Raw genomic sequence first — 24,761 nt, forward strand, 5'->3', positions numbered from 1 at the left:
TGGTGGAAGGGACATTTCTTAGCCGTGGTGCAGTGAAGTTGTGGGGTGATTTTGTTGGATGAATAAAGGAATTGGCCTTACGCAGTTCCGTACGTGTTTGTGGAAATAAGTTTGACAACGGAGAGTTGGAATCGGTGACCTGGGGCATCTCTTCTAGCTCAGCATTCCTATGTAGAATAATAAACACCAATAGATTTTTATTGCTTTTTATCAATAGCAGGTAGGTTTAACTAGTGCTCTAAGCATCTCTGTCTTTTAATTTTCACCTGCTTTCCTCTTCCTTGGTTCTAGTCCTCTTTAAGCCTTCCTGAATAGCTTCTGTTAACTCTGCCTTAACTTTTAGTCCTTTTGCTGTATTTATACAAAGTTTTATCAGCCACATCCAGAAGCTTGATATCTTGCCAGTGATTCCTGTTGAAGAACACAAACACCTCCCAGCTCGAGTACAAGTATTTAATACAGTTCTGCTATAGAAGTCATGTAGGAAAGCTCTTTTATTAATTAATGTTTGCAGAGGTGAGGTCAGAGGTTGTCTGAGTCTCTTGTGAGAAGTTGGTCCTACCTTACATGTTCTCCATTGGATTGATCTTATTTCCTCATTTTTTTTGGTGTGTTTGGGTAAAATGAATCTTTGATACAATAGTAGTAACCAACTGTCAAATATTTAAGTTATCGAAGTGCTGATGTCTGGGTTGTCTTCGTCTACTAGCATTTATTTAATGGTAGGTAGGTTGTACAAATGATTTGAAATTCAAGTCTTCAGTAATAGGGAAGCTTCTGCAGAGATTTCATGTTTGTTAGACCAGCTATTAAAAAAGGTAGGTTCAAAAGAAGCCAGTACTCCTACCTAAAGCAAACAAGTTGAGAAGCATAATACTGAATAGTCCCTAAAATTATCTATGCTGCCATGCAAGAGAAGGTTAATTAGCTTAATGTTTACCAAGTGCGATCATCTTCTTTCAGTAAAAATGAAGAGAAGGACAGAACCTGAGTTTAGCAGCCCCCAAAAGAAGCAAAAGAAGAGGATAGAAGATTTGGGATTAACCCTCAGTTCTACTTCAGATGATGAAACTCAATTTAGTAATCATACTACTCAAGGTAAGTTTGGAGATAAGGTATGTGCTGCTGTGGAGAATCTAAATAATAACTAGGAATTGAACCCGCATCTCCTAAATCCTAATTGATAGCCTGAACTTCAAGGGCATGCTCTGTCTTTAGAAGAAAAAACACATTATTTCTGTTCACAACCTTGGATTGGTGTGATTTATTTTTTTTTAAGCTTTTTAAAAATCTCATGTAAACAGTTTTGTCTGGGAATTGTATGAATTCAGACAGAAAATAGAACTTCAGGTAGATGAGAAGTACATGGTCCAAAGCTGCAAATGCTCTTCTAATATGTGAGTAGCATTAATCTTTTCAGTCTCAGCAGTTATTTCTGTTTTGGAAACTTTCAGTAGTGAGGAGTTGTGGGTGTTGTACTGTAAAGAAGCATCCTAATTTCTTATTGTTTAAAAAATAATAATTTTTAAAAATCAGTAATCTTACCACATTTTTGCAGGTGGGAGAAATTGAGATGAATACAAAGGGCAGGTTGGTTGGGGCTTCTACATTGTAGCACCATCTCTTTTGCTGGCTCAGTGTGATTTTTGAGGGGAGGGAGGAGTTGTGTGAGCTCACAGGTGTTTGGTTTCAGAGTTAACGAAATTAATTGCCTACTTTTTCTCAAGTCAGAGCATGCTTGGAGTGTAACAAAGCTTGGGGTGTACCAAAGATGAGGTGAATGCCCCGCACAATTGGTATTGCTGTTGTGGGGCATTTTAAACTCTCCTAGGATGGTACTTCAGGTAGCCTCGTGGTCCTGACTGCTACTTCTGAGTCATGGGATTTCCTGTGGTCATAAAATGTTAGTGAGAAAGGGCCTGAATGCATAAAGAAGCCTTCGCGTCGTGAAAGTGGAAGGGGATGTGATGGAAGATGAGTGGGTGAGTTTGGGGGTAGTTGTAGTGACAGTTTATGGTGGACGTACCTGTCTGGCAAGGCTGGAGGTGAGTGGGGAGGTTAGAGGTGCAGGGTGTGAGAGCTGGGGTAGGGACTGCTGGGTGCACTCAGGGCTGAGCTAAAAAATTGAATAATTTTAGGATTTTTTTTTTCCCCCCTTTTGATCATTGAATTCATTGTGGCTCAAAATAGACTGTGAACCTTAATGTTTAAGAAACAAGTTGATACAGTTCAAGGACAACATTTTGGACAGGGTTAATCGCTTAGAAGCCTGTTACACCCATTGTGATTTCCAATGAAAGGGGGAAGGTTGGGGGAGAGAGGTGGTTTGAGATCTGATCTCAGATAAGCATGGCCTAGCAAGTATTAAAAGCAAGAGGAGTTGTGAAGGGACTTTCCTGAGATTTATGTAGTGGGTTTTGTGTTTGAGGCACTTCATGAGCCTCTGGGAAATAAGACAGGGCTCAAAAGCAGGCAGCACAGTTAATTGAAGCTGTGTATTGGAGAAGCAGAAAGCAGTAACTGACCCTAAAGCAAAATCCTTTGTGATCGTGTTCATATCTAAGAACTTTGTGAAGGAAAGAGAAATGTGGCTTGTGTGACAGATGTTTGAATGTCAAGATGGGTGTCTAATATTGTAAACATAAGTTAAATCCTAGCCTTCCTTGTCTTGAACTGGAAGCCTCAAATGTTGATACTGTAGAACTCTGGCATAGTAATTATGTGGGGACACAAGTCCTGAATCTTAAAAGCCAGTAGTTCAACAACAGGGATTGAGTACACATTGGAAGGATTTTAACTACAGTTGTGTATTTCACGGTAGTGTATTTCATTTTCACTTCACTTTCTTGTAGTGGTCTTTCTTTTACTAATTTTCCAGTTGTTTCCTGTTATTTCACTAATGCTCAGTTTTCTGTAACAGGAAAATACAGAATGTGTTGGGAGAGAAATAATCCGTGTTTCTTCATTTCAGAAAAATGTCAGAAGTTTAATTGTTCTTTCTAGGTAGTCATAATGTCTCTTTTTTAACACTTCTATAGAGCTAAGTAATTCCTTTTAAAGGAAAATATTAACTCTGCTACAACAATTTTCTGCATTATCTCAGGGCACTTTCTGTAGTTCAACTTCTCTTAGTTGCATGAGGTAGCAGAGAATGATTCTAGCACTCAGCGAACAAGGGAGGCTCAAGAGTCAGAGGTCCAGTGAAGAGTGTGACTGTGCTTGTGGTAGATTGCTGCTCCAGTAGTCTGTATGGCCTGCCCCACAGCATTAACTTGTATGACTGATGTCATGCTAGGCAAATTTCAGGAAGGAAATTAGTGCCGTTACTTCATCATTGTAAAGATAGTGCCTCAGGAGAAGCGGAAGGACTCAGTGGGTTGTAGGGCCTCCCTCACTACCCACCTGGCATAGAGCAGGCAGAGACAAGTTATATGACTGCTACAATTCCTGCCCAGTTCGCAGTTACATCCAGTCCAGAGCAAATAAGCTTGGGCATCTCACAACTGTAGATCAACAGCGAGGTCTGTACAACTGATACAGGCCTAGGTTCTTCCCAAGCAGATCCCAGGGTGGAACTGGGCATAGACTGAACTTCATTGTTTGGTGCCCATGAAGGCTCTGCTGCATCAGTTTCAGGGGACTTTCAGGTGACAAATGTTTATTTTGAGTGCCTGTTGTGTATGGTGGTACTTATCACCTTGATTGGACCATTGACATGATTAATTTCTTCCTCAAACCTTTGTCTCTGTCAGGGTGTTTTAAAACTAGAATAGTGTCTTCTGTTGTTATCTTTCACTTGGGTTTGTATGCATCAGCAAATTCTAGATGTGAAAAACTCATTTGCTGTTGTGAATTTATGGATCCTTGCTACTGATTGGCGTTGTAGAGTCAAACTGAAGTTTAATATGGGGACTAAAGGATTTAATTCTTTTCTTTCTGCAGGGGTGGCTGTTTGGTAGATGCCTGTGTATTTGATGTGGATTTTGGTGAAGTTAGGGATGTGTTTACACCTGTAGTTAGGTAGGAAACTGAGGAAAATCCAGTATGTTTTATCAAGTTGTCAGTAATTGTCATTATTCTCAGGAAAGAATCTCTGTGGACTTTCTCAGCTCCTTGGGATCATTGCAAAGGTCAGGCACACCACAGTGTACTATCTTGGTCATGCTGTGGCTAGCCCTGCTGCTGTAAATGGGTTTGCCCAGCTCGTTGTGGGGCCTGGAAGAGGCTGTGTGTGTCCCTGAGACAAAGGGGCGGATAACCAGGTGTTGATTCCATGGGGTATTTTATATTACACCTGTGTGCTTCCTGTAGTGCATCTGAGATACTGCAGTGTCTTCTGTGTGTGTGTTGAGAGGATTTAATGAGTCTCACTGTGTTGTTCTTAATGTGATTACTGAGTCGTCTTTCTTCCATTTTATTTTCACACTCACTTTTCTCACCCTTTTTTTTTTTGCTTTTAGAGTCTTCCAGTAGCAGCAGTGGGTCTGACAGTGAGAGCGATGAAAAAAGACCAGTCTTCAGCAATGAATTCAAACAAGACTCACTTGTGGAGGGTACTTCATCTCGCTACTCAATGTATAACAGTGTCTCCCAAAAGCTCATGGTAGGTCAAAATAGTTTGGGACCAAACTATTAAGACCTGATGAGAGCAAAGTGAAAAGACTAGTCTATTTTAAGGGATTCTGATCCTCCTTGTAGCTGGGTTCTCTGCTTCTTTGAGCCAGCAAAGAGAGGGGCTGAGAGGGCTTGGTTCAAGGGCATCTGTTGAAAAAGAAAGTTGATTCATGTTCAAGGCCTAGGAGCAGGAAGGTGAATGTGAAGGGAAGGATCTCTGGGTCAGCCAGCTTGCTGAGCTTGGAAAAAAGAGTACTACGTGTCTTATTTTGCAGTGCTTGAGTTAGAAAATGCTTTGTCAGAAAGGCCTTAACAAGCTGTGTGATTGACATTAATTTGTTTGGTCTTGGAAGCTGGCTGGCATACCCTTGTAGAATTAGTAACTAAATTATTAAGGTATTTCTTTTTCTTTCAAGTAGTGCCACTCTGCTTTATGTAGGACTGGAATTTTTTGGCAAGGCAGGGAGCTGTGAATGATAGCGACAGGGACAACTAAACTTTGAAGGTGATCACCAACCTCTTAATTGCAGTTTTAGCGTGGGGAAGAAAGTACTTTTAGGAAGTTCTAAGATGATGATTGACTGTGTTTCGTGGTAGTCCCAAATTCGGCAACTTGTTGCCAAGTTTAAAGGCAATAGTAGGCTGTAGAGAAGAGGAGTCTCTTTCAGTGGATGCTGTGGCACTTACTTCCTGATGCAAACTTCATTAGTGTGGTATAGCGAGTATCTCATAGTCCTTGAAAGAATTTCTGGTTTTGATAACAGAGAAACAAAAGTGTTATTTCCAAGGGCAGCAGAGAAGGTGAGACGTATAGTTGTGTATTACTTGAAATGCAACAGGAATTTTGGGACTCCTGTGCTGGAAATCAGATCTCCTTTTGTTCTGTGTTGGTGCTGTACTCACAGGACCAGGGGTCAGCAATCTTTCCGTGGTGGTAGGCCAACTTCTACCTGCCTTTGCCAAGTTAGAAGTTCAGTGTTCTGCGAGAAGCTGGGAAATGCTGGCTGCTACTAGGAGTGGGAACAGGGAGATATTGCCTCTCAAGGAGGTGGAATGCTGCTGACCAGCAGGATCATACCTCTAAATGGAAAAGAGACTGAGAGTTGCTGATTGTGCCTTTCGATAGATAAACCCTGTTGCTGATCATTCAGAAGCTGTCCACATGCATTTTTGGCACTGGGCTGCAGTTTGTTGATTATAGCACAAGACTGTCTTTTACTTGGAGAGCTCTCTCCTGAGCCAACTGGGACGTGTGCTTTCAATGGCCACAATGCAGGAGCTTTTACTACTAAATTTGGGAGGCTTTTGTTTGTAAGGCCTCAAATCTGAATATAAAGATTGATGTGATATCGAAGTCTGTTTGAATGATTTGGTAGCATTAGGTGAGTAAAAGGAGAATACTCCTTAATTACTAGACGTTCAAAATTCTGTCCTTGGAAACCAGTTTATAACAGGCTTGGTGGCTGTCAAGTTTGGTGTACATATTTCGGTGTGATTTGAAGCCAGGTAGCAAAGGCAATGGGAAAACACAATGTACCTTTGTATAAAACGTGTCAGATGTTCTTGTGTTGTTTCTTGTACAGATTGGTAATAAACAATGTTTTTGTTGCTTCTCACAGGAAAGAATATATGGATAACATTCATTCGAAGTGAAACTTAAGGATTAAGTCTTCTATTTACTTATTGTCTTGTAGATGCGTACTGGAGGGAGTGAAATTGACTGTATTGATACTTTTTGTTGTTCTCTTGTTGCTAAAATTTACGAAGAGAAAAGCCTGAAAAACTAGCAGTTGATGAACATATTTCTTAACCTAAGAGATGAGAATGTGTTTCAGGAGCAGTGTCTTGCATTCCTCCTCTGAGTTTTATGTGAAGATTTAACTGATGCTTGAAATGTATGTGAGTGCATGTTCACAACAAAGAATATCATCACAACATGAGTTTTTTCCTGTGCCAGCATCTTCTGTTTTATGAACCTTCCATGCTTACTGAACACTGTGATGAATGACTCCAGGCTCCTCACTACTCCCTCTGAGTAGGCTGTTCCTGCATTACTGAACCTTTTGTAATTTGCTGTCATCTCAAACATCATTCTTCAGATCTAGTTTTTTTATATCCTGCCTCAGTGAAGTGAGCTCAGTATTAAGTCCTGAAAGCCACAGCTGAGATTACAAATGCTCGATGCCTTCAAGTCACTTCAGAGTGATGTGTTGTTTTTCCTGCTAGTCTTTGACACCAGCAGTAGTACATAAACTCAAGTCCACTTTCCTTATAGTGTGCTCCCTTTGCTTTCTTTATAGGCCAAGATGGGCTTCCGGGAAGGAGAAGGTCTGGGAAAATATGGCCAAGGCAGGAAGGATATTGTTGAGGCCTCCAATCAGAAGGGAAGGAGAGGCTTTGGGCTGACCCTCAAAGGATTTGATGGGGAGCTCAATATTGATTGGCAGGGTGAGCCAGAGGTAAGTACTTCCTATTTTGAATCCCTTTTCTATTTTGCCCTCTGGGAACGATGTTTAGTGGTGTCTGATACAACTGGCTACCATTAAGTGGCTCTACTGGGTAGACCCAGGCCTTATTTTGTCCTAGAAAACATGGCAAAACTTCTTTTCTGTCACGTGTATCAATGTTCTGGGACAAAATTGGTTTCAGATGGATTGTTGCTGTGGTCTGTAGGATTTGTTTCTGAGTTTGCAGTAGTGAATGTGATTGAAAATTGTTATCAAGCTCTTTTGAGTTTACCATTTTTATTTTGAATATCATTTTTAATGCCTATATAGGTGATTAAAAAAAAAAAAAGTCTTTTTTGGGTGTGTTTAATATCCCAAATAAAATGCTCACATGTTGTGTTGTATTCCTGTGTCTTGTCAAGCTCTTCAACAAGGAAGAACACCGGGAAATAGAAGTAGATATTGTCAGGAAAGTAAAGCCCAGTTTTGATATTATTTGGTGCAATTTGTATTTAAAAAGAAAAAAAACCCACTGAATTGTAGGGATCTGGCAGCTGGAGATTAAGCCAGAAGTTCCCAGCCATTGTTAGTCAAGGACAGCAATGCTTGTCAAGTTATGTATGGTGCATGTTATAGTACTTCACTCTCCATTCTTTTAAATGTTTTCAGCAGTTGAAAATAGTATCAGAGGTTATTGCTTGAGAGACAGGAATTTGAGACCTGTTCTATAGGCTCATTGCTTTAGGTCCTGTCCTCCAGTGTGTTTCTACAGCGCACAGCAGTTTAAGTGTTATCACCCTTGTGGATAATAATACTGTAATAAATATAAGAAGGTTAGTAGATCTTAGCAGCCTCTCTTTGTAGAGAAGTAGCATCACTTTGATCTTAACTGCTAAAAGAATTCCTTTCCAAGATTATAAAAATTATTCAAAGCCTGAATGAAGTTGTGGGATGAGGGAGCCTTTCAGAAAGAACTGGGAGAAAGAACGTGTAAAGCATTGTCAGGAAGTGTGTGTTTTCTTGGCAACTGTCTGTCCTGCAGTGTCCCTAAAATGTACCTTGAGAGTACTAGACTTTTGCTTTGTCTTGATTATTTATCGGACTCTAATGAGAGGAAAGTGGTGAGGGTATTTTTTCTTTTGGTATTTTTAGTTTTAAATATTAAGTCCAAACAAATAAGCCATGTTTTAGACTAGGACCTTTGGCCACAACAACCCCCAGCAGCCCTACAAGCTTGAGGAGGAGTGGCTGGAGAGCTGCCAGTCAGAGAGGCACTTGGGGGTGATGATTGACAGCCGGCTGAACAGGAGCCAGCAGTGTGCCCAGGTGGCCAAGAAGGCCAATGGCATCCTGGCTTGTGTCAGCAATAGCGTGGCCAGCAGGGACAGGGAAGGGATCTGACCCCTGTACTCGGCACTGGTGAGGCCGCACCTCGATTCCTGTGTTCAGTTTTGGGCCCCTCACTACAAAAAGGACATTGAATGACTCGAGCGTGTCCAGAGAAGGGCAACGGAGCTGGTGCAGGGTCTGGAGCACAGGTCGTACGGGGAGCGGCTGAGGGAACTGGGGGTGTTTAGTCTGGAGAAGAGGAGGCTGAGGGGAGACCTCATCGCCCTCTACAGCTACCTGAAAGGAGGGTGCAGAGAGCTGGGGATGAGCCTCCTTAACCAAGGACAAGAGGGAATGGCCTCAAGTTGTGCCAGGGACGGTTTAGACTGGATATTAGGAAGCATTTCTTTCCAGAAGGGGTTGTTAGATGTTAGAGTGGGCTGCCCAGGCCAGTGGTGGAGTCCCCGTCCCTGGAGGTGTTTAAGAGTTGGGTCGACATAGTGCTGAGGGACATGGTGTAGTTGGGAACTGTCAGTGTTAGGCTAACATTTGGACTAGATGATCTTCAAGGTCTTTTCCAACCTAGATGATTCTGTGTAAAAAGAACTCTATGATTGGCCCTAAAGTCATGGCATAACCCTTTATGCTAGGATTAGGAGGCAAACTTTTGGGAAGCAATTAGTTGTTATATTTTGCTAGTAAAAACTTCTTTGGCTTTTCCCATGTCTTCTGTTTGCAGCCCAGTGCCTACGAGGAGGTGGACTGGTGCCTTGAGTGTACCACGGAAATCCCTGATGCCCAGGAGCTGAAGGAGTGGATGACTGTGGGGAAGGTAATTTTTTTAGATATCAGTATTTACCAGCCTAAGATGTCACAGGACTACTCAGTCTGAAAAAACTGCCTTGTCAAAGAGTTGTAGAATAACCTGGGGTGGAGGAAACTCTTGGAGATTGCTAGTGCAGCCTCCTGCTTAAAGCAGGTCTAACTACATCAGGTTGCTCAAGGCCTTATTTGGTTGAATTTTGAGTATCTCCAGGAATGGAGATTTCATAACCTGTTTGAGCATCTGTTTCAGTGTTTGACCCAGCTGACAGAAGAAAATTTCCATAGGGCCAACTGTCATTTTTTGTGTTGCAGGTTGCATCTGTTTTTTCTTGTCCTATTACTGTCCATCTCTTAACAGTCTAGATCAGTTTTCTCTATTTCCTGCCATTAGGTACTTGTGGACGGCAATAGGATTTCCCTTTGTCCAATCTGAACAAGCTGTTCTCTCAGTCTGTCCTTGTACACCAGGTGCTTCTACACCCTTGTCATCTTGGTGGCCCTTTTGCTGGGCTTGCTCTTGTATGTCTGTCTTGTACTGGGAAGTGCCAAACTGGGTGCAGTATTCCACATGTGGTCTCAAGATGCCTAAAAGGGGAGAATAGTTCCTCAGCCTGCTGGCTATGCTTTTGCTAACAGTCTAGTATGTCGCTGGCAGCCTTCATCTGTTACTGATATATGTGGCATTCTGAGATGACTGATACCATGTTTGCTAATTGTTATCTGTGTTCTCATCCTGTTCCAGAGGAAGATGGTGATTGAAGATGAAACAGAGTTCTGTAGCGAAGAGCTTTTACGTAATGTCCTGCAGTGCAAGGTGAGTCCCCTTCTTTAGAGAGGAACTGAAGTTTTGGAGAAACATGTGAAATAAATACTTGAAAAGGATTGTATAGTTAAGTGATTGGCAAGAGCTCAGAACATCCTCTTTTACCTCTCTACCACTGGTATGACCTAGCGTCCTGGTTGTTACTGTCTGTTCAGCAATCTGTTTTGCACCTCAGCCTTCAGAGATAAATGGAAACAGTCTCCCTTTCTTAGTTCTACTAGAAAGGCTGAAGACTTGAATAAATGAAGGAAATAAGCTCCCTCTCTGTTCTTCTGTGTTCCGTCTTCCCTTTTAGATTTTATCATGCCATTGTAAATTGCAGTAGAATATGAGTGTGTGTATATGTGCGAGAGAAATACATTGGGCTGGAACTGCTTTTGGAGGGGGGTAACCACATTATCAGGCTCTGGAGCTATCAGTACAGAATTCTTCAGTGTCACTAAATTTTCTTAAGAATTGGAGTGGCTTATAAGAAGAGTAAGTATCATTATGTGACAGAAGAACTGTCTATATTGGTGAACCAAACCCTGCATGGAGGTTGCTGTCTAAGGGGAGAGAAGCATGAGCATAGGAAGTGCTTGTGCCTACCTGTCCCTCAAGCCTGTGCTATGTTGAGCTCAGTTTTGTTTCTGTTTGTGCAGAGTGTATTTGATGAGCTGGATGGAGAAGAAATGCGTCGAGCCCGAACAAGGTCTAACCCTTATGAGATGATCCGTGGAGTTTTCTTCCTGAACAGGTTTGAAGAACTTCTGGTAGTGTAGCCCCTTTATGTCTGCTTTCAACCTTGGGAGCCAAGGTTGAAGCTTAATAGGTCCCTGTTTATGCGTTCACAGGGCTGCAATGAAGATGGCAAATATGGACCATGTCTTTGACTACATGTTTACAAACCCTAAGGACTTCCATGGGGTGAGGGCCTCTATTTAACCTTCAAACAGCAATGCTTTCTCAGAGGATGGGGAAGATGGGGAGAAAGGAAAATCCTTAGGATACTAGTTGGGAAAACAGGTGCTTCAAAGAGACTTCTCTGACTGAACAGTGCAGTTTATGGTGTGTCTGTGTTTGACTGATGGGCGCTGTTACTGGGTAAGTAGAATTTCCTCAGTTTCCTTTTGCAGAGGCCTTTGATAAAGGAGCGAGATGCAGAGCTGCTCTACTTTGCTGATGTGTGTGCTGGTCCTGGAGGCTTCTCTGAGTACGTCTTATGGAGGCGGAAGTGGCATGCGAAGGGATTTGGCATGACCTTGAAAGGACCAAATGATTTTAAACTAGAGGACTTCTATTCTGCTTCCAGTGAGCTCTTTGAACCTTACTATGGTATGTAGCGTATGCATGAGTGTTTATCTGACGTTTTTACTTATGCTGCAGCCTCTGTATCAGGAGCAGGGCTGGTACTGACACCAGCATGGGCATGTAAGAGAGGCCTGTTTAGAGGGAACCATTTTGGAAGGTAGGAGGAGAGGGTCATCTGAGAAAGGGTTTGAGATTGATGAGCTTGCATATCAAGTCACATTTCTGCACACACTTCCAGTCTGCCCAGGGAATGTGTGTCCCATTGTAATAGTTGATGTTTGAGTACTTTGCTTGTCTGAAAATAGTAGAGTGCTTTAAGATTGCTTGACAATATTTTTCCTGCTTCACTGATGAAGTGCAACACAGCAAGTGAGATGACCTACCATAGAATCACAGAATGGTTTGGGTTGGAAGAAACCTTAAAAATCATCTAGTTCCAACCCCCTGTCATGGGAGGGACACCTTCCACTAGACCAGGTTGCTCAAAGCCCCGTCCAGCCTGGCCTTGAACACTGCCAGGGAGGGGGCAGCCACAGCCTCTCTGGGCAACCTGTTCCAGTGTCTCACCACCCTCACAGTAAAGAATTTCTTCCTTATATCTAATCTAAATCTACCTTCTTTCAGTTTAAAACTGTTACCCCTTGTCCTGTCACTACCCTCCCTGATAAAGAGTCCATCCCCATCTTTTCTGTTGCCCCCTTTAAGTACTGTAAGGCTGCTATAAGGTCTGCCTGGAGCCTTTTCTAAGCTAAACAACCTCAGCTCTCTTGGCCTGTCCTCACAGGGGAGGTGCTCCAGCCCCCTGACTTGCCCAAATATCTGTTTGCGGAGTTAGAGATAGAAACCTTACTTGCCTGACTGACAGTATGCTTCTGTGTCAGACCTCCCTCGCTCTTCTTTGATGATTGTGGGCTCTTACTAAGGATAAATAAACCAGATTTGGGCTAGAGGCTATATCTGAATCACTGTGACTAAATTAGCTGCTTAATCCAAAGAGGTTTAAGGTAACATGTTTTACATTGCTTTGAGAAAGGCTAAGCAGGTGTACATAGAAAATTGCTGTGTCTCACCTCACGGAGGGTAACTTGTTAAGCTTGGTGATATCTTTGAGCCCTCTATTTGCATAGCCTCTAGGAATAGGGAGGGAAATACAAGGATTGCTAGTATTCCTGCTGCTTATTTCAGACTGTATAAAGGAAAATTGAGTGTGCCTGTCTTGTAGAGAAGAGGGTTTGCTTTTCCGTTGTGCTTTTTTTTTTTTTTCCCTCCACCACTCTTGACTCTTCTTGACTGCCACTTTTGACACCTGACCATGAACTCTTAGAGAATTGTTAGCACTTCAGGATTAGATCTGTTAAAGAGGAGGTTCATGGCAAGGGCAGCAAAGCAGATAAATACATTGTTCTAACGGTTGCAGTATTTGGATCTTCATAACTCACTGCAAACTGGTGCTCTTATGGAGAGAAGGAGATATCTGGAGAAATGAATAGCCCAATGACTTTGATGCATTTCCTTGATACCTTTCTGTCTGTTACGCTATAAACTCTAGCGAGATGTGTACAAACTCTTCCAGTGATGGGAAGGGAGCAGACTGCTGTGTTATTTGTGTTGTGAAGAATGGTAACAAATTCTAGCGTCAGTTCACTTGCTGACAGGATGATTGATGAGGAATTTAGTTTTCAAAGCACTATCATGCATCCTGATCTCTGCTACTTTCTAGTCCTCCAGTTCAGTTAATAGAAGCTGTAGCTGTAGAAGATTTATAGTGACTAATACCAAGTAGAAGTTCAGGCTTCTTCAAAGTCAGGATTAGTGAGCTCTAGAATACACCTTAGATTAGCTTTCTAAAACACCAACCTGGGGGGCAATGTACCGCTCTTTAGAAAGAGCCATACAGGAAAACTATGAACATTCATGCACAAACCCTATTTCCCTTTCCCTACTCCCTTTATAAAGTTGTTTGCTGGGTTTTTTGGGGGTTGCTTTCTTAAATTCCAGATTACATTGTGTTTGGAAATACAGTATTGTGTTTCTTTGGAGTGATTTGAATTCTTAGTAGAATGTAGAATATTAACAATGTAAATAATTTTGTCTTGTCTGTAAAAATGTGTTATTAACAGGTGAGCTGTGCAGTGAGATTGAACCTTAGATTTTTAGTAGGTTCAGCTATGTGTTATTCCTACTTGGATGAGAATATTATGTTGTCTTGTGGTCAGTGCTCATCTTGGGAGGGCAGTGAATGATTTGTCTTTTGCTGAGGCTAATGTACAACTCATCATTTGAGCATGGTTGTTTTATGGCTTTGTTTATCCCTAACCACACAATCTGGATAATTTTCCTAAATAAACAAGCATCTTCGGTTGTGAACAAAGGAATGTGTTAAGGCTTATTTGCCTGTCAAGGTCTGTGTAATTTCTGACTGATTGAATACCACAGATCACCTACAGATCACCTGTACATACTGATATTTGCAAATATGTTATGAATTGTCTCCTCTTTTCCCTGTAGGAGAGGGAGGGATTGATGGAGATGGAGACATCACTCGCCCGGAGAACATTACTGCTTTCCGGAATTTTGTTTTGGACAATACTGATCACAAGGGAGTGCATTTCTTAATGGCTGATGGGGTTGGTCCATTTCTTTTTCTTCCTGCACTAAAGACCAAAACTGATACCTCAGTCTGCATATAATAGGATATTCAACATGTGTCCATAATTACAATGTCAAATTCTTAAAGGCTTGCCATTAAAATTCCTGGTGGCAGTGTTTCTTATTGTAAATAAACATAAATTATCATGATTCCATGATGTAGCTATATGGAATCCTTTGCTTGACCAACAGATTTGTGGAAATACTAATTACATGCTATGTGCTTTGCAGGGTTTCTCAGTGGAGGGTCAGGAGAATCTGCAAGAAATCCTAAGCAAACAGCTCATGCTTTGCCAGTTCCTTACAGCACTGTCCATTGTCCGGACAGGTATGTTTTAGCCATTAATCTTCTTTCTCCTTTTCTAAGGTGGGGATGGCATTGTGGAAGGATGTTGTAGAGTTTTTATTAGCATGCCATAAAATCTGCTCTGCAGTGAGGTGAGTTGAGCATGTGCGTGTACAACCTGAGATGGTTGTCACAAAGCTAAGAGAACTGGGGCAGAAAGATAAGATTATCTGTCTCTTCTGCTTTTTATTGAAAGCTTGCGGTAAAATGGATTGGTTTAAAGCTTTTACATTGTTATGTTATGTAGCTGTCTTGGGCTAAGGTCGCTACTGTAATAACTGGACAGTGTATCTGAGTTATACGGCACTGGCTGGACCAACTGCTTTCTGAATATTCTAGTGGGCTGGTTGGAACAGTGTGATGTTTATCCAGTTTATCTTTACCAGTTCATCTTATTTGTGGCTTTTCTCCTTTAAATCTGCCATCTCTGTGAGCGGAACAAGACGATGTCTCGCATTGTCTTAGCTGTACCTCATCATTGCCAAATGATGGACATTACAGCTTTATCTGATTTTGATGGCTTCTCTCTTCTGCTGAGTTTAGTTAGTATTTGGCACTGATGCGGAAGATAAATGATAACATAATGAGTATTTTTATCTTGTGCCCTATGTTTAGAAGTACCTGAGGCAATGATCTACTTAGCAGTAGTCTCAAATGTGATACAGTAAAAGGAGCAACCTTGCTTAAGTCTTTCCTGTCTGGGTAGCTAATAGTTCTGTAAGACTGACTGCTTTTTGCTTAGGGAAATTGGGAATCTTGTTTGAAGGCAAGAGGCACCATAGACTGTTTTCTTTCTAGACAGCGAGTTATTCTGTTTAGGTAACATCTGTTAGTTTTCTCCTCCAGCCTGAGGTTGCACGTATCAGAGCTCTTCTTCACTGAGGCTTTTACGTAGCATGCTGCCATGCCAGAGGGCACAGTCTGTGCCTGGAAGGGGAGGTAGATAGAAGGTTTGCTTGTGAGACAGCATGCATACTGATTTGATCCTGGTCAGGGAAATGCTTTTCTCTTTGCTGCAGAAATATGGGGAAGATGGTTCATGGAGCCCCATTTGTTCCCCTTCATGAATGTGTTTTAGGTGCCATTTAATTGTACGGAAACACCACTTCTGCTGGAGAGAAAGTTACTGAGGTGCCTGGTATCAACTCGTTTCCTTATAATCTGCTGGTATCGGTGTGCTTCCTTTCTTTTTTTTCCAGGAGGACATTTTGTCTGCAAAACCTTTGACTTGTTCACTCCATTCAGTGTGGGACTTGTTTATTTGCTGTATTGCTGTTTTGAGCGAGTGTGCATCTTTAAACCCGTGACAAGCCGCCCAGCTAACTCAGAGAGGTGAGATTCTTGGTCATGAGGGACTACTGAAGAAACCCCGTCCTCTAAATACAGTGGTAGACAGTTTTGGGTAAGTCTAGCAGAAGCTCCGTGACCTGCCTTAATTGGCAACTGTCTTGGAGGAGGAAACATTTTAGACGCTTACTAAATTACGATGACAAGGTAAAGAAGATATTTGCCAAATTACCCTTCTGGGGAGAAAGCAGGGAACTGCATATATAACAAATCCTCTTTTTCATGAAACAACTATGTTTCCAATAAAGCTAGAGCATATTATGTGTGTTGTTATTGTACCTGTCAAGTTTAACAGAATTGCTTTACTACTTGAGAGAGATCTGTGGGGTTTTTCAATAGGGTTGAGTTTCCCAATCTTTCCAGAGTGTAAAAAATGTACGATGACTTTCTGACAAGTAAGATTGCACCTTCCTAGGGATACCCAGGAGGAAAGAATTCCTGGGATTTGGGAAACTGTCCTGATAATGGGAATGTGGCAGGAAGGTTGGCTGTGTGGAAGAATTGAACCCACATGATCCCTCTGCCTTGCTCTGTAGGTACGTGATATGCAAAGGATTAAAGCTAGGGATTGATGACGTGCGAGACTATCTCTTCATGGTGAACATCAGACTCAACCAGCTGCGCAACTCTGATGTGGATGTGAATCTTGTTGTCCCATTGAACGTGATCAAAGGCGACCAGGATTTCTATGATTACATTGTCCAGTCCAATGAAAAGTGAGTGCCCGTGGGCAATGAGCACTGCTGGCTGTAGGCAGGTTAACCAACACGGCTTTCAGTTGTAGCTTCTTGCACCCATGAAGGTTCTTGTTGATGCTGCTATACTGCTCTGCTTTTGCTCCCTGAGAGGCTTAGCAGGGCAGAGGGACCCTGTGCTGAGAGAAATGCTGTATATTGTTAGTGACTGTTTGGGCTCTGAGTACTGTATAGAAAAGAAAGGTGGCTACTGCCTAGTTCTTACCAGTGGTATTCCTGTCACTTTGAATCATGTTGACAATCATCTATCCTTGCTCTGAGGATCAGAGTGGCTTCCTCCTGTTGTCCCAGCACTCTTCCTTGTTTTGAACCGTAGAACAATCTTGGTGATGAATTTTCTCCCCTGACTGAAACTTGTCCTCTCTTTCAGCCACTGCAAAGTTCAGATAAAGGCACTAGCCAAAATTCGTGCATTTGTTCAAGACACGTGAGTATATTTTTCTGACTTGTGGTGAGGACTGAATTAACCTACTATAAATGAATTGCTTTGCCCTTTAATGTGTTCTTGATTTGAGCTGGTACTTGGCTTGGCCTTTGGAGCAAGGAAAGAGAATAAGGCTTTTAGGCAGCTCAGTTTGTGTCTCTGCTTGAGTTATTTGCAGAAATGTATGGGTGGCTGGAGGAGTCCTGGAAGTTGATGGTCTATTATCACCCTTGTTGAGAAGGCTTCCATGCATTGTATGATTTCTGATTTACCATAAGTGGGCCTACTTCTTAGCAGGAATGTAAGCAGAAAAGTAACTCCCAGCTGGTATATTTGATTCTATAGTAACCGTTGAAGCTGGGTGTGGTTCATAGCTCTTCCTTTTCCAGGGGCAATTCAAAGCATCAAAGTTTCATACCTAGAATTACCTAAAGCTTATCATGGAAATTTCTTACATAAAACTAAAACCATTGCAATGTATAGGTGTTTCCCTGGTATGACTTTTTTGTTGAGGTGCCATTCAGAGTTAATACATAGTAGAAAGTTGAGAGAGTCTGGGAGTCAGGAGTTATCTAAGAGTGAATCTGAACATTGACACTGTTTTTTGTGTGGTCTTTGTTGCTAGTTCTAAATAGGGCAATGTACCCAGCTCTTGGAGATTAGCATAAATTCATACAAATACGTAACTTCTTGAAAATATTGATAACCCAGTGCTACTTCCATGAGATGGGGTGGTGACTGCTAATCAGTAGTGCAGACCATGAAACAAAGCCAAACATGAAGATTGGAGATGGGTGGAGGGTGCGGAGGGAAGGCAGCATCCTCTTTTGTGTAACCTGTTGAGGAACAGTGGATGTTTATCATTCCCGAGCCAGACACTGACAGATACAAGTTTTATAGGGCTGGAATATGTAATGCTGCAAGAGCAAGGAGGTTTCGCCATCTTAACAGTCTGCTGTTTTTCTGTAGGACTCTGATTGAGCCACGGCAGGCTGAAATCCGAAAGGAGTGTCTCCAGCTATGGGGGGTAAGTCAGCTGCCAAGCCGGGAGGTTGTGAAGTTGTCTGCTGTGGTGAAACAAGAATGGACCTTTAGTACAGACAGGACTTCCTAGCCAGAGATCTAATACGTTGTCTTGTGGGAAAGTCAGAAACTGTTTCAAGCTGTTTATGTTAGCAAACAGGATGTTTCTGTTTCATTATGTGTATAGCTTAACTGAGCAGGCTTCTTTGATGCAGTTGAGAATATTTTGTCGTACACAGAGTGAACTCAGCACCTAGTTCCTAAGCAGCAGAACTTTCCAAAAGGTCTTGTTTTATGAGTCTGCAGTTTCTCTTTCCTGAACTTTTTGACTGCAGTGGGGCCACAGATATGGCAGTCAGTTTCACAGGCTAATCATGTGTCTTTGATGAAACAGTATTTCATCAAAACATGCATGAAATCAAAGATTTAGCCTGAAACTTTCTGAAGTTGCCTGTTGTTTACTATGAGGTGCGGTATGCCAACACTAAATTTAAAAAACCCGTGAAACCTTTTATTTGCCAGATGACCTCTCCAGCAACTTGAATCCCGAGAGTGTGAGTTTCAGCGGGCAGGATGTTATGTCGTGTGTTGAAACCAGAAAGGTTTCTATGAATGTGCCAAAGAATAACACTTATTACCAGTTGTTATTTGTTTTCAGATTCCTGATCAGGCTCGTGTTGCTCCTTCATCTTCAGATCCCAAATCCAAGTTCTTTGAGCTGATCCAGGTGAGACCTTATTCAGAAGCTTGTTCTGAGTCCTTTCATACAAATGGAACTTTCCCCCAGGGGAACTGAGAGATTAAGAAGCTAGTCCTGTGTTATCATTTCACGCAGAAGTTGCATTTACCTACCTATTGATGTATTGTGTCTAATTTGCCTTTTCCATACTTTGCTCTTTAGGGCACGGACATTGATACCTTCAGTTACAAACCCACTCCTCTGAATTCCACTACTTTGGAGAAAATTCGCCAAGTGTTAGATTACCGGTGTATGGTGTCTGGAAGTGAGCAGAAGTTCCTCTTGGGTCTAGGGGTGAGTGCTGAGAACAGTCTGGGAGTTTTTCTGGTTCATTTCAACGCTACTATACTGCCTTGCAGTTTCATCCCATCCTTTCCTGTCCTCAGAGGCCAGAAAGGATCCCCATCAGTGGTCCCTGGGACTGCTAGTTATGTTATGTTTCTTTCTCTTAACTTCACTGCTTTTCACACTAATTAACCCTGGTTTTGTAATTGCAGCCTACATGGAGATCTGTACTCCTGCTGTTGTCTCTAATTATCTTCACTGTCCTTTTAAAGGTGTTCTAGTTCTTTGTCCGGGTATGAAAAGTCACTGGCTGATTAGAATCAGTGGTTTTGTTCCTTTGCTGTAGAGATTAAGGTTCTTCCTTAAAACTTCCAACAAAGAAACTGCCTGTGACAGCCTAGGAGAAAAAGATTCTTTGAGGGCTGCTTTACAGTTAGTCAGAGGTCTGACCTTCACCCCTGCCCTTGTGAAGCTTTGGCTAAATCTGGATTCTGCCTTCTACACACAGAAATCACAGATCTATACCTGGGATGGTCGCCAGTCAGATCGATGGACAAAGCTGGATTTGAAAACTGAGCTGCCACGAGATACCCTTCTCTCTGTGGAGATTGTTCATGAGCTGAAAGGAGAGGTAGGAGGCTATTCTCTCCCTTACCAAGTGGCTGCAAATATAATGAGCAGTTTTACCTATTCTCTGTAAGATACTGCAGAACAAATGTTCCTTCTGTGCCAGGTGCAAGTTTTTTTGTGTATGAACTTTAGAGAAGCTATTTTGGATTAAGTTCCTTCTTTCTGCCCAGTGCTAGAGATGGGAGCTTTTAATATTATTTTGAAAACACTTTGGACCTGATGTGCTGCTGTTGTCCTACGTGCAGCCACAGATGACGTTGCCAACATGACTTAATGTGTTCTGCAGCTCTTTGGGTATATAAGTGGTCAGTAGTGATTTCAGGCCTTAGGGAAGAGATTCTCATGGTATATTCACAGTGTAAGATATTGCTGCCTGGGAGTTTGCCTGTCCTCTGGCATATCACATGAAGATGGTGTAGTGCACTGGGCTTTGTGCTGTGGTCCCTGTTAAGGCACAAAGCACTTCTGATGGCAGCTGTGGTCCTGTCCCCTCTCTCTTCGTGAACAGAATGGCGTGGTTGAGATACACCAGTTCTTGGAGGATAGCGTGTTACTGTACAATGGGCAGCAGGGAATTTGTGTGCTTCTGATGTCTGGAAAGATGCTTTCTTGCTGGAAGAGAGTGATGTCCTGTCAAAAAAAAAAAAAAAAAAAAAAAGGCTATAAATCAAAGCTGAAATAGCAACAGTCTGAGTAGTAAGTCTCTGTATTGCCCTTCCTAGGGGAAAGCCCAGCGAAAAATCAGTGCCATCCACATCCTTGATGTCTTGGTGCTGAATGGCAATGATGTTCGAAAGCAGCATTTCAACCAGAGGTATGTAGGATCTGGAGAAACTTCTTTTACGTGAGTAGGAGGTGACTGGGAAACAGCATTCACACTAAAAGCAGAATGCTGAGCACAGGGGATACAAGTGCATTCAGCTGAAACACTGCTATAAAGATGAACTGTGAATGAACCTGATCTGAAGTGAAATGCATATAGCCTTTTCCAACTGTACGTTCTCTGTGTATGAGGGCAGGTCTAGCTCCTTTCTTTGTATGGGGTGAACCAGGCACAGTCTGGGTAAACTGAGCATCCTGGGAATGTGAATGAGCATAGCATAGCTGATAACTGGCTGAGGGAGAAGGAATGAGCCCCTGTTTCCTTCCCCAGGGACATGATGTATCTACTAGTCCTACTTTCCTGCTGATACATTAATGTATTCAGCATCATGTGGGCTTGTAGAGGAAGCTGTGGAGACCCGTTCCTAATAGATAAAGCCAGTATCATGGGGCACTGAACTGGGAGGGCAGGGTGATAAGAGTCTTGCTTAGTACCCATTTGGCTAGCAGTGGAGGCAGTCTGCATGTACTGAAGTGTCTAATCAGTTATTCTGCTGAAACTGTTACCTACCTGCTGTGCCAAAGATCTCACTAAATTGCTGGATTCTCCTTGCGCTTTCATTCAGGATTCAGTTGGCGGAGAAGTTTGTCAAAGCTGTTTCTAAACCTAGCCGACCAGATATGAACCCCATCCGGTGAGTGATGACTCCTTCCCTCAGCCTGGCATGCTTTGGTTTCAGTGTGTTGGAGGATGAAGAAGCTGAAAGAGAGTTAAATTTCAAGCTGAAATTCATAGTTCTGTTATGGTCAGTGAAAGGAGGCTAAAATCCCTTTAAATATGAGATAAAGGTTGATAATGGAGAAGTTGTGCCCTTTTACATATCACACAGTCATGTTTTCATCATAGGTGGATTGACTGGTCCTGACTTCAAATATGTGCTATAGTATGTCTAGCACTCAGTTAGCTTAATCATTGCAGAGACTTCTATGTCCTTGTCTGCCCTGAAGAGTCAGCAGCAGAACAGAGATGCTGATTTTTAGTAGATAAATGAAGTGCTGATCAGCATTTACAGTCTCCAAATGCTTAGCCTGAGGAGAAGGCTTTAGTTACAATCCCAAGAAAGTTCCTGACAAAGGGCTTCAGCTTTGGTTGCCTTCTGACCTTCCATTTGATTAATTCTGCTACAGTGAAGCATAAGAGCATCATTGTGCTGGGTATCAGATAGGTATTGTGGAAGAAACAGCTTCTGTTTCAGAAGCTGGAAGTGCTGTGATACTGTGAGAGAAGCTAGAGGAAAGGAAAGAGGATGCTCTCCTCAGTTTCTTAATGAAAGATGAGTGGGATCTCAAACTCAAGACACAGTTGCAATAACGGGAGGAGCTCAGAATGTTGGGGAGAGCTGTAGAAAGGGGTTGTAGAGGGGTTCTTTGCCCTTATGAAAAGGTGTTCAAGCTGTGCTCTTTGAAGCCTGATGCTTTTAGCAGTGTGTGGGAAATGGGGGCTGGGGTGTCAGATCAGAGGCAGCATTTTTGAAACTTCCCGATTGTTTTATGGTGTCTCAGAACAGCAAAAACAAAAGCAGTCTGACATAAGAACGATAACTCCAGATCATCTTTACTGATTTAAAACAAACGAACAAACAGCTATTTTTACCTCATGGGGACTAGTGAGTTTGTGGTGTCTCTGAGGATAATATTGATGGAGATTAGGCAGTTTAGTTTTACTGCGTGACCAGCATGCTGAGGCCAGAACCTGCCTGGGGCTGACCTTGGTGAATTTACCTCATGGGAAAATAGAAGGACACGACTTTCACTGTTCTTCCTTTTCTGTATATTCAGCCTGAGGTAAAAATGCACGGCTTCCTTAGCATCAAGGACACTGGTGTGCTGCTTACAGCAACCCACCATGAGCATGCAGGTGTCAGGTTTTCTCAAGCCAGGAAAAATGAGGCACTGGAGCATAAGACTGAGGACAAGAGTGAACCTCAGTCATGTCCGACCACCTCATGCTGTACAAAATTAACTGATTGGCAGGTCCCTGTAGCTGGGATAGAAAAAGAGGGCAGTTTAATTTTTTTTTTTTTCTAAATCACATTTTTGCCTTTTCCCCCCAGAGTGAAGGAAGTGTACAGGTTGGAGGAAATGGAGAAGATTTTTGTGAGGTAAGTGACTGGCACAGATAAGAGACTTCAGGGCCCACTGAGGCTATCAGCCACCAGTGGACAGGGATGGGAGGGTTGTGCTGAACTATGAGTAGTTCTGGAGAAAGAGCTGATAGATCTTTTGCAGCTGGTGACTGCTGTTTCTGAGATGCTGCTGAGTCAGAGCATCATCCTGATGCCATAGATGTGGTCAATGCGCTTTACAACAGTAGGAGTAGCAATGGTGCTTGAGTTTGTGTGCAGAAGTGTCAGTGGCTTCATGGGAACCCCAGTTGAATTAAGTGTGGTAGATCATCACAGATTTTTCATTGCAACCCTCAGTTTGCTACCTGATCTAGACAGCTCTGGCTGGTTTCTCTAGCCACGTGTGGGAGGGGGAGGCAAGAGACTGAATTCTCCAGGAAGTGATGATTTTGTCCTGTCATGTGCGGTACTGTCGTCTTTTCACTGTGACACTCTGGGGAGGGTGTGCAGGTGATAGCTTGTGTGCAAGAGGATGGTAAAGGAAGACGCAGGGAATCTCTATTACTGCCTTCTCTCAACGTTCAGGTTAGAGATGAAAATCATCAAGAGTTCAGGGGGAATACCCCGGCTGTCCTACACTGGCCGAGATGACCGGCACTTTGTGCCCACAGGACTCTACATCGTACGGACTGTGAATGGTAGGAAGAGAGAGTTCTTGCTTTTATTTAACTTTTCTTTGTATCTTCAAGTAAAAGTATTAACCAGGCTCACCTCTATTGTAAGGTGGTAAAAAAACTAATGGGAGTATTCCAGTGGCTAGAGATTAACCATTTGCATGTCATGAGGGCAGCCTGGATTTGGATAAGGTTTAGAGTATTTATATGATAGGTTTTTCTGTTGTGGGTTGATTAGCTATTGTGTGGGTAATTCCATTTATTTACAAGACTGATGACTTTTTTAATGGGATTATAATTTTTCATCAAGAAAATATTTTCCAGAGTAATAGTACATGGAAATATCCTATTTGGAATGTCAGTGTTTAAATGTAGGGAGAAGGGAGTTTTCTCAGTGAATAGAGAACAGCTTGGAAAGCAGGTCGTCTTAGGGGAGGGAAAGAAAAAGGCATAAGAGAAGGATCACAATTATAGATTCCTCCTCCTTGCTTGCACTATATGTGTGTTTATACTGTGCTTTTTTCCCCTTTTCATTTTCTGTCTGATCCCTGTGATTCTTTTGCAAGATCCCTGGACAATGGCATACAGCAAAAACTCCAAAAGGAAATTCTTCTTCAACAAAATGACCAAGCAGGCGACGTATGACCTCCCTTCTGAATCCATTGCACCCTTTCAGTGAGTACAAGCCAGAGCTGAGGCTATGGAAGGGTAACTCTGTGTGTGTGTGTGCGCGGAGGGGCTGTTTGGAAGGGAGTTCAGGCGTGTTGTGCTATGTTCTTGCAGTCGTTTGCAGCTTGGTCACCAGCAGGGTGTGCTGCAGAAGCTGGCACCTTCTCAGGAAACTGCTGAGCTGGATTTGTGGATTTTGCAATTAATTGCTATGAATAACACATATCTTACAACTTTGTTCCCCTGTCTGCAGCAGAGTACAAGTTACTGAACCTCCTTGCACACAGGGAAATGGAAATTGAGCCCAGCAACTGTAATTTGCTGCATCTCTGTATTTTAAGATGCTTGGCTGTAAGTTGCTAATTTAAAAACAAATCCCAGTTCATTTAGCCCAAGCTCTGGAATAAGCTGTAGGTAGCTGGGGGCTGTTTAAAGAGAGAGTGAGAGAGAAAAGCAGCAGCTCCTTGGGAAAGGATGGAGTGGCTTGTCACTGGACAGTCATTAACATTGTGGCTGCTGAACCCTGTCTGTATCTACTGACTGCTAGGTTAAGGCCATGCATGTCTGAAGTACAGCAAATCCTGAGTCTGTGTGACACCTCGGGGCTGATGGGTGGAGATGTTCTGCACACCCTGCCTTCAGTCTCAAGAGATGCCCTCTACTGCCATTCTGCCTCTGAGCAAGAGCTTGATAGGAAATAGGACTCCTGATTTTCTCATTTTGAATCTCCTTACCTTACAGCAGTGCTCTTAAGAATCCTTAAGCTTTCCTTAACCAGCTAAATGGATGAATGGGATGTGGTTAGTTCTGCCCCCAATACTCTGAAGTAGGCCAGCATGAACCTGCATGAATGGCTGAGGAGGTGGAGGGAGCTCTTGTGGGGGACTCCAGAAGGATGTGTTGTGTTGTGGTTAGTGAGTACTAATGTGTCTGTAATTATCCAT

General features: G+C 42.5%; 1 protein-coding gene across 2 annotated transcripts in view; it reads left to right on the forward strand.

Moving 5' to 3' along the window:
• CMTR1 (cap methyltransferase 1) overlaps window positions 1–24,761 on the forward strand; it is a 29,266-nt gene that overhangs the window by 761 nt on the left and 3,744 nt on the right. The window contains exons 2-23 of one of the 2 annotated variants that reach the window (XM_074897016.1): window positions 964–1,098; window positions 4,461–4,603; window positions 6,915–7,073; window positions 9,130–9,222; window positions 9,958–10,029; window positions 10,680–10,774; window positions 10,872–10,944; window positions 11,154–11,352; window positions 13,837–13,955; window positions 14,209–14,305; window positions 15,523–15,655; window positions 16,207–16,386; window positions 16,796–16,852; window positions 17,819–17,876; window positions 18,531–18,599; window positions 18,774–18,905; window positions 19,405–19,527; window positions 20,249–20,340; window positions 20,975–21,043; window positions 22,463–22,510; window positions 23,060–23,172; window positions 23,715–23,823. In XM_074897016.1, coding sequence (XP_074753117.1) covers window positions 969–1,098; window positions 4,461–4,603; window positions 6,915–7,073; window positions 9,130–9,222; window positions 9,958–10,029; window positions 10,680–10,774; window positions 10,872–10,944; window positions 11,154–11,352; window positions 13,837–13,955; window positions 14,209–14,305; window positions 15,523–15,655; window positions 16,207–16,386; window positions 16,796–16,852; window positions 17,819–17,876; window positions 18,531–18,599; window positions 18,774–18,905; window positions 19,405–19,527; window positions 20,249–20,340; window positions 20,975–21,043; window positions 22,463–22,510; window positions 23,060–23,172; window positions 23,715–23,823 — 2,363 coding nt within the window. In that variant the 5' untranslated portion in view covers window positions 964–968. Of the gene's footprint in view, window positions 1–932; window positions 1,099–4,460; window positions 4,604–6,914; window positions 7,074–9,129; window positions 9,223–9,957; window positions 10,030–10,679; window positions 10,775–10,871; window positions 10,945–11,153; window positions 11,353–13,836; window positions 13,956–14,208; window positions 14,306–15,522; window positions 15,656–16,206; window positions 16,387–16,795; window positions 16,853–17,818; window positions 17,877–18,530; window positions 18,600–18,773; window positions 18,906–19,404; window positions 19,528–20,248; window positions 20,341–20,974; window positions 21,044–22,462; window positions 22,511–23,059; window positions 23,173–23,714; window positions 23,824–24,761 lie in introns of those variants that run through there. The other variant, XM_074897015.1, reaches the window with a different exon arrangement.

This window comes from Athene noctua, chromosome 1 (assembly GCF_965140245.1).
Source record: "Athene noctua chromosome 1, bAthNoc1.hap1.1, whole genome shotgun sequence".
Classification (NCBI taxonomy): Eukaryota; Metazoa; Chordata; class Aves; order Strigiformes; family Strigidae; genus Athene; species Athene noctua.